This window comes from Micropterus dolomieu, linkage group LG10 (genome assembly GCF_021292245.1).
Source record: "Micropterus dolomieu isolate WLL.071019.BEF.003 ecotype Adirondacks linkage group LG10, ASM2129224v1, whole genome shotgun sequence".
NCBI classification, from domain to species: Eukaryota; Metazoa; Chordata; class Actinopteri; order Centrarchiformes; family Centrarchidae; genus Micropterus; species Micropterus dolomieu.
Window position 1 is genome coordinate 26,472,673 of NC_060159.1, and position 9,771 is coordinate 26,482,443.

Below are 9,771 nucleotides of genomic sequence, written 5' to 3' on the forward strand. Positions count from 1 at the left end.
TTTATGTATCGCTTTCAGATTTGTTTCGTGATAATTAAAAGCAACACGATCAGGTTTATTATTTCATGTGACAATCATCTGTAATTTCATTGAACTATATGTTTTGCATATAAAATTTTTGTTGACCGCAGCAGGTGATTCGAAGTAAAACTGTTGTTTTTGTTGATGAACATCATTTTGAATCATTAGGTTTTATTTATATACCAGGGACAATGTCATCCATAAAATGATTCAATAAGTATTGCAAAACATTACAATATATAAATACATTACATAAGATATTTAAAAACATCGAGGCTCATGTGGTAGAGATCGGCTTGGTGTATTTGTATAAATTGTTGATTCTCTGACCTTTTAAAATGTCTGGTTGGACAGAAAGTAGTATTTGAGAGAGAAGCTTTTCCTAGAAATGCAGTACTGAAAGTGCAGAAACATCATGCAGATCACTCAGTGGAAATGTGGTTTTAGGTTTTAGCCTCCAGTACTGCAGCTATACAATACAGGCGCAATCCCCCCAAGAGTCCTTGGGCAAGATACTGAACCCCTAATTGCTCCCGATGGCTGTTCAATCAGTGTGTGAGTGTGTTTGAATGTTAATTTCTGTTTCTGATGTATCAGTGGGTGAATGTGATGTAGTGTGAAGTGCTTTGATTGGACTAAGTAGTACAGACCATTTACCCTGTAACGAGTGCCAGAGATGAGGTAGTAAGGTAACCTCATGACCATTCCAGTAGTGTCCACTCTGACCAAGAAGACTATCTTCATTTATCCCCTTAAAAATACACTTCAATAAGCTGGATTAACAATAATAATTGTGTGTATACAGAGTGTTGTGTATGTGCTTATTTTACCCTTCACAGGATCCTCTCTATGTGTGACATTCAAATCTAATCCCACACAATCAGATTTTTTTATGCGCTGTCGCATCAAATACAAAAGTCTGGGTGGCTCCACCATTTATGCACATTTCCCCAAAAGTCAACCTGACATATTCGTGTCTTTGGAATCATGACTGGAATCCAGAATAAGGTCGAGGTCAGTGTCGTTTGCGTAACGTCTTCTTTGGCTGTGGGAGGAGCTTTATGAAGTCCGACGTCACTAGGGCTGTGTTTGTTTGGGCGACTATGACGTGGTTGGTTAGCAGGCGGAGGGACTGATAGGAAAAGTCCAAAACACCAAATTTAACACCCCTGCTCCCCATTCACACCTGAGATCTTGTAACACTAACAGGTCACATGACACCGGGGAGGGAAAATGGCTAATTGGGCCCAATGTGGACATTTTCTCTTAGGGGTGTCCTCACTTTTGTTGCCAGCAGTTTAGACATTAACGGCTGTGTGATGTTTTATTTTGAGGGGACAGCAAATTTACACTGTTATACAAGCTGCACACTCACTACTTTATATTGTAGCAAAGAGTCATTTCTTCAGTGTTGTCACATGAAAAGATAGAATCAGATATTTACATTCATGTGAGGGCTGATTCTGTGTGTATATCATTTTTTTCCAGTTTAACTTCTGCGGCTTGGATGGACGTGAAACTCTCCTGGTTCTGAATCACCGGTGCAAATTATTAAGGAGTTAGAAAATATCTGATCCTTTAATAAAAACTCCCAAGGTGCATTTAGGCGAGAAACATCCAATCACGAAGGTTAAAATTCTGTCATATTTGCACTGGTGAGAAAACCAGCAATACAAGCTAGCATAAGGGATCTACAAACTGCATTTTATTTTACAACCCTGTTGTAAAATGACCAAATTTTCTTTGTATCTTAAATTAATTCACTTTAGGATTCATTCTGTAACTATGATGTGAAGATTTATCATCAAATTCAATGCCTAGGCTTTTTTTTTTTTTTTTTTTAATGCTACTGCTCTGATTTGCACCTCTTGACTGGCTTCTTCTCCAGAGCAACGACAGTGAGGCTCATGGGTAATGTAGTATTTAGAGCCACCTGCCGCGCAAAACAGACCGAAAGTTCTTTCTCAGAAATAATATTTAACATCGACCTTTATGATCCAGGATATTAAAGATGTAAAATGCACGTACAGAATTCAGAAATCAAGTTGCATTATGGGAAGTGTAGGATCTATAACTCGGGATATCTCTGCCTGTGCTGCGTCGATTTACACCTGACCTTTATGGAGCGTGGAATTACCCCTTTTTTAAATGTTATGTTATGTTTCTATGTTGTTTAGCATCGACGGGCTAGTCAAGGTGCGCAACCTGAAGAAGAGGATGGACCGCTTCACCGAGGTGGTGGCCGGGCTGAAGGAGGGCAAACAGGAGATGAGCAGGCAGATCCAGGAGCTGGAGGCCGCCGTCGATACGCTGATGATCAAAATCAAGGTGGGTGAGACGGACAGTCTGAGCTCATCTGGCTGCTATTAAAGCCCCGAATTCAGCTGTGAATTGTATTTAAAGACTAAATTCCTCTGTATCCTTTAGTAAAAGCCCCTTTGTGGTGCTGTCTGCTCTGACTGACACGTGCATGTGAAGAGTTTTGTTTTAAAATCAGGATATCCACCGTTTTGACATGAATGCCGCCTCCTCTCAGAAGATGACGGGCAGCATGAAATTAAACCACATTCTGGTGCAGTTTGACGGACGGGTGGCGTCTCAAATCCCTGCTTGACGAAATGAGAACAGATTGGATCCCCAGCAATTTTAGTTTTTTTAAATATAGAATGATGAAGTCCTGCGTTTCATGTGGATAGATGAAGAGATGATTTTTGACATTGCGAGCGGATGATCCAGAGAGATTTACCCAAACTGGTGGATTGTCGAGACTCCTGACTCCTTGTTATCATAATGCTGTTTGCTGTTGAACTGGATTAAGTTGTGTGCTGTCTCCGACTTTAAGACCCGCCTTCTTTCGACATAATCTTGCCTATGAATGTCACGAATCTTTAATATCCTATTTTTTCGGCTTAATTTTTCATAATTTAGCATCGCTGTCTTCTTTATCACCCTCGCGGTAAATGTCGGGATTAGAAGGACAAACGCTGGTCGAAGGACTCAGCAGTGCGACGCTCCCGTCACGTCAAACCGCCACCCTGCGGATTTGTTGTAGAGTAACTGGCAGATGCGAATGAATATTCATCTGCCACGAGACGCTTCCCTCCTCGGGTCAGGTGTGGCTGTGGAAGCCGTCAGATTGGGATTGAATTGTGAGATTCCTGATGCTCTCAGAGGACGTAGAGACCAGCTGAGACGTTGTAGTCTGCGGCTCTGACATCCCCATCATCACAGTAAAGAACATCCTCGGAGCCGCTTGGATTTTTGGCCGTGATTATAGATGCTGACAGCTTTTGAAGCGGCGTGCACAGGAAATAAACTTGCTGAGGAAGATTTACTCACTGCCTTTATGTAATTCACGCTTCGACATTTTTGCTGGGGTGTTGCCAGATCCTCACTTGGTGGTTACTAAGACGTTTCTAGGTGTTTGCTTTGTGTTATCTGCTAGGATGTTGCTACACACCATAAGTGAACCTTGCCGAACAAGTTCCAGTCTTCAGGGAGGGCCGGCTGCATGAGTTTCAGGAATTTCCCACAAGCGTAAATCTGTAAAAAACAAAACAAAAAGTCTATTGAATATCGAAGTTCGAACAGACATCTGCAGAATTTGAATAAGGAAGTTAAAAGATGGATCGATCTATAGAGAGACCTTTTAAATGCAGAATGCTCCTAGTAGGGCTGCACGATATTTGGAAAAACTGACATTGCAATGTTTTTTCTTTTCTGCGATATATATTACGATATGAAAAAATACAACTATCCTTTCTAGAGCTTTAACGCAGTAAGCAGCCATACATCAGCCCACTGAGTGGTTTACAAAAGTTGCTTTTCTTTTTGCAACCAAATCCCCTGTTTCAGTGGTTTTCCCCTGTTCCTCACTCATGTTCAAGATGTTGATGACAACTAACGGCGGCGGGGCCTGCTTTGGTTGACCTGTGTCTTATCCACTGCCCCATCACCACCCCTTTTCCGTAGTGGGTAGGGCTGTGACGAGATCTCGTAACCTGTGACGAGTGGTGACATAGCTGGTAGAGTCTTGCAACATAAACATCTACCATCTGAGGCGCAAGCTTGCTCTGATTGGCTGCACTTTATCTGAGCTGCGCTGGAAGTTAACGTGTGTGGATTTGTGGTGAGATTTCTGCCCGATCAAAAGTGTTTCACTTGCTTTCGGTTGCAGACGGTCTGAGGGGGATAACGTTACTGCCAGCGGATTAATAACGTAATGCACAGCAGAGTAAAGGGCAGGTAGACTTCTCATTAAATGATAACGTTAGTCTGGTAATATTCTGCCTTTTGTCTGGACCTGTCAGAGCACACAGATCTGCGGGAGAGATTCTGAACGTGCAGAAAGTTTTGAAAGCTGCTGAAACACAGGAGCTACTAAAGTCCAGGAGTTTCTAAATACATTAAAATTAAATACTTTATCATTGAGGTGAAAAGGAGCCACAGTCACATTTAAAGAGGTTACTTCCCCAAACAAAGACGCAAAGAGGAGGGAAGACTGAATCATGACTCAGCAGGGATGAGATTAAATAAGTTGATCTACAGGAGAAACAGATCTGAGAGCAGCGCAGAATGACTGAGAGCTGCACTGACTTACATTCTGTTATAGTTAGGTTATAGATTTTGAATCGTCACCTGCCACCTGATTTTGTGTTTCTCTTTATATAAATAAAAACATTTTCACCAGTTTGAATGCAGGAATTAAAATGTTTAATGCTCAAAATTTTATTATAATTCAGCACTAAAGATTTCTTAAAAATAGTGTTAAGATCTCGATGTCGTCTCGATCTTGTGGGTTAAGTGTCACACCCCTAATATCGGGATATATATTGTTGTTGGGGTATGAAATTATCTTCTGCGACATGAGATTTTAGTTACCTCGCACTAGTCTCTAATAAAAGCCTGTCCCCAATAAAGGCCTCTCTCTGCCACTGAAGTGAATACTTGAGAATTAAATCATCACCATTTAACCGTTTAAATAAATCCTGCAGTCCAGATGCATCAACTTTAAGTTGATTCTGTTTTTTTTGTGTCTGTCAGAGCACCATCATGAGCAGGATCGAGATCGACCACGAGTACCAGGCCCTGGTGACCCGGTCGGAGCAGCTGCTGACCGCCATGCAGAACAAAAAGAAGGAGGAGGAGGAGAGGGAGCGGCTCCGGCGCATCGAGGAGGAGATGGAGAGGGAGAAGAAGAGGAGGGAGGAGGAGGAGCAGCGGCGCAAGCAGGAGGAGGAGGACCGCCGACTGTAAGTGGGAGGGGGGTTCAGGTTGGAGTACTTTTACATTTCAGCCTCTTGACTGAGGCTCAGATGAAACATTTTTGTTTTGCTTTAGCCAAAAATTAAGAGGCACTTGTCAAAGTTGGCGTATTTCGACCCGGCAAAAGCCTGAAAAATGCTGCAGTGGACAAAAACACTCAGTGTTCACTCATATTTAAAGGTAACAGAGGGGATTTACATAATAAGATCGCTGCTCCAAAAGGATTTATTTTTACAGAAGAGTTATCAGGCTTGCTTTTTATATTTTCTGCATTTAGCTGACACACTCGTCCACGGGTGATTTACGAGTGCAGCAGCAGAATGAGCTTCAATTCCCCAGCGCCCGTCATTACAGGGAGAACAATCGCAAGGATGTCAGCGGCCGCGGCCTCAGAGATATACGGAAACGTCTTTGTACAAGTCCGATGTAAAGAAATCAGGTCAAGTTTAAATGATTTAATTCAGGATTTCTGGAGTTGGTTCATGTGTCCGATGGCTTCAGCAGTTCGGCTGTTGCCCCTAGACTTTGAAATTGATATTTGGGGTTAACTGCTGCGTTATTGGAGCCATAAAATTAAAGATTAATTTGGTAAAAAAGGTTCAGACACTGAATCAAGAAAACAAACCCCTCATGTTATGTACAAGTAGCTTTCTTATAACCTTAATATCTTTTTAAATAAAACAAATACGGATATTAGACCACTCTTACACACACACTCAGTGGCCAGTTTATTAGGTACACCTAGCTAAAACTAATGTAGCTTCATGCAACAGTCCTGTAACAAATCCTCCCTTTCTGTTTTACAGTTTTAGTTTAGAGGAGTTAATTCAATTAATTATGAGATTTTATAATGTAGAGGACATTATTATAGAATACATAGTAGTCTCTAAAAATAGTTTTTCCATTCCACAACAAAAGAAGAGAAGTTAACACGACTTTTTTTTGGAGATTTTTTTATCGATAATTATCACGATAAGTATCAAATCGTTATTTCTTTGAGTTTAAATGCTGATTTTTGCTCCTGAGTGAAAGTTGAAGAAACCTGATGGTTTATTGAGGTCAGACACTCGAGGCCAAAGAGCAGATCACTTCACAAATCTGGGGCAGAACATTCAAAACGATTATGATAAAATCTTTGTCAACAAATATGCACGAGTAAAATGAAGTAAAAGCTTTTTTCTGTCCTCATTCCTCAACAAAATAAACATCTTAAAGGACTTATAAGGAAAATTATAAAATTAAGTCCTAATCCATGTATGAGTCAAGTAAATAAAATTAAACATTTAATGAATATTCATTGAACATTTGTTATATTGTTATTGGAAAAAAATTGTATGGCGATAATTATTGTTTTATTGTCCAGCCCTACGGGAGAGGCAGGTTTAGTTTTGACAGCACACCTTAATTTCTTTCTATAAATGCAGTCAATATAGATTTATAAGGCCTAACAACTCTTTATCCTAAGACATAAAATATTAATTAGTGAAGCTTTAACGCACATCGAAATTGACTTCAGAATGGATGCATTTAAAGAATAAAACTCCAATTCATTTAATGTTTGTGCAGGATTTTAGGAAAACTGTGTGAATGAGGACAATCGGTCTGCTTGGATCTGTTTTCTGTCTTTGTTCGTTCTCTGCTCGGGCATCCGGCCGTCCTCGCGTGTCCTCCTCTATTTCCTGAATGACATCATGTAATTGACCGACGCGGATTTGAATCCATCAAGCTCTGCACGCGGTTACATGGGAAATTTAATTTCCTGTCCAGATCGTGGCAGGCATATTCCTCACTCAGGTTTGACCCCCACAAACCTGCCCTCCTTCAGTACGGAAAGTCTTTTAGGAGGACTGATGGGGGCCATTGTGTTCGTCACAAACCACTACCCGCTAATATAAGACATTAGAGACGACAGCGCAAATTTTATGGCTCACTTTCCCTTCATTTTTACTCTCCTCCTCTGGCAAGTTATAAACTCCTGAGATTCACCTTCAGGTCACTGAAGGTCGTGAAAGCAGCAGCGTGGTGGCATGCTGAGGTGCACTTCAAGGCCTTTATCAAGTCACTTGGCTCCCATTTCAGCACAGATCCAGCGCAGGTTTAATCCAAACATTATTTATTAGGATGTGTTAAAGCCTACCTGTTGATGGAAATGTCTCCCAGCAGGCTCCCCTTCTGTTGCTTTAAATTCCTTAAACATTGTGGCTCCCGAGCACGGCGCTTTTCTTTCTTTTACCCGTTTGGCTGATGTTTCTATTTAGAGCAGTGCGCAGCAGCAGAATGACCTTCAATTCCTAGATGACCGGCGAGTACAAGCAGTCGGTAGTAAAGGAGTGCAAATGTCAGAGCCGGAGTGCTCTGATAGTTTTCCTGCGAGTGCACGACAAAAATAAAAAGGCAAAGAGCAAGAAAACACAGTTTAAGAGCAACTGAAACAGACACGGGAGAATATTTCTTTTCTGTTTGATTTAGCAGCAAATCTGTCCAAGTAAAGTAGCAAATCTTCTTTTAATAAAGCTTCTTTGAGATAATTTGCTGCTTTCTTGATATCATAAACTGAATGGATTTGAGTTTTTACATTATTGGTTGAATAAAACAAGCAATTTGATGACATCGCCTCGAACTTTAAGAAAACACAGGGCTGCAACTAACCATTGTTTTCGATTATTTTGTTGATCAATCGATTGGTTGTTTAGTCTTTACAATGTCAGTGTTTCCCAAAGCCCGAGACGACGTCCTCTAATTTCAAGATATTCAGTTTACTGTCATAGAGGAGGAAAGAAACCAGAAAATATTCACATTTAAGAAGCTGGAATCAGATAATTTTTCTTTAAAAAAAACAACCGATTTAATAGATTAATTTATTTTTTTATATTTAATAGTTCACAGGTTATTGATTATTTAATTAATCGTTGCAGCTCAATTAATGGACATTTTTTAACAATGTTGGACATATTATGGACCAAACGATTAATCAAAAAATCAAGTATGTCCAAACAAAGTGCACTTATGTATAATCATACTTTTAAACGTATGCACAGAGTAGATATGTTTTAACGCTCAAATTAACTCTGCTAATGGAGAAACGCTGAGTCGTATACTTTCTAGTTAGAGAAGAAGATGGCTGACGTCGGCATCAATTAGGAGGAGCCGGTTTATTCACTTCACTAATCTAACTTTATTTCTCTCACTCTGTTTCTGCCCCTCCCTTCCTCTCTCTGTCTTTCTGTCTCTCGTCTGTTTTAATTTATTCTCCATTATACATCTCCACTTCTTCTTTCTTTGTCTCATTCCCCATCTGTTCCTCGCTCTCTTCCTCTTAATCAACATCTCTTTCTGTCTCTCATTGGTCTCGTTCCCCTTTTATCTCTCTGTCTCTTTATCTCTCTGTTTCCTTTTGTACTTTCTTCTCTTCTTTTTTTTTTTTCCCCTCCGTCAGGAAAGCAGAGATGGAGCTGAAGAGAAAGCAGGAAGAGGAGGAGAGGAAGAAGAGGGAGGAGGAGGAGAGGAGGATTCAGGTGGGTGTCGGGTCGCTCGCTCCAGGCGTCCTGCAGACGGGAGCCCTCTGTTGGCCTTTGTTGTTTTAACCCAGGAGCTGTTTGTTCACTGGATGGATTTATAACTCAGTTTAGTGCGAAAAGTGCAAAATAACAAACTGAGCACGAGAGACGACTCTCTTCAGAACCTGTAATTTCTAGTGTCCTTTATTACGTTAAGTAAGAGTTCCATATGAATGCAGCTTGCTGTGAAGGTTTGGAAAAACACCGTCTCTTGGAGCAAAATACTTTTCATTTATATTGTCATACCTCGTGTGCAACAGCGTGGAAAGGTTTGCTCCCCAATAAGATTAAAAAATGTGAGACCATCGTCGAAACAACTTATAGACCTTGTACTTCAAGCGGCTCTACCTCCTGAGCGGTTCGGTCCCCCGGCTCCTTCGGTCTGCATGTTGAAGTGTCCTTCGGCAAGATACAGAACCCCAACTTGCTCCCGACGGGAGTGTGCGTGAATGTTAATTTCTGTTCTGATGAGCAGGCGTCACCTTAGCCTCCGCCATCAGTGTATGAATGGGTGAATGTGACGTAGTGCAAAAACTATTTAAGAGGTCGGAAGACTAGAAAGGAGCTTTTACAGGGACAGACCGTTTACCAGAGACTGACTTTAAAGTCATAAATTGAGGATGTAGTTTTGTAGGCAAGACCGCCCAAACCGAAATCGAGTCAGGAACAAGACCAGAGTTTAGGAAGACAGAGTCAAGACCAAGACTTTTAGGAGCTGAGACCAAGACCGAGGGGGGGGGGGATCGAGTCAAGACCAAGACTTTTAGGGGCTGAGACCAAGGTGAGACCAAGACCGAAGGAGGGAAAGACCAAGTCAAGACCAAGACTTTTAGGGGCTGAGACCAAGACCGAGGGAGGGCGAGACCGAGTCAAGACCAAGACTTTTAGGGGCTGAGACCAAGACCGAGGGGGGGGGGGGGGGGGCGGG

General features: G+C 41.4%; 1 protein-coding gene across 2 annotated transcripts in view; it reads left to right on the forward strand.

Moving 5' to 3' along the window:
* myo6a (myosin VIa) overlaps window positions 1-9,771 on the forward strand; it is a 173,263-nt gene that overhangs the window by 126,569 nt on the left and 36,923 nt on the right. Inside the window, exons 25-27 of one of the 2 annotated variants that reach the window (XM_046060244.1) lie at window positions 2,199-2,349; window positions 5,065-5,273; window positions 8,723-8,801. In XM_046060244.1, the coding sequence (XP_045916200.1) occupies window positions 2,199-2,349; window positions 5,065-5,273; window positions 8,723-8,801 (439 nt within the window). Of the gene's footprint in view, window positions 1-2,198; window positions 2,350-5,064; window positions 5,274-5,563; window positions 5,583-8,722; window positions 8,802-9,771 lie in introns of those variants that run through there. The other variant, XM_046060243.1, reaches the window with a different exon arrangement.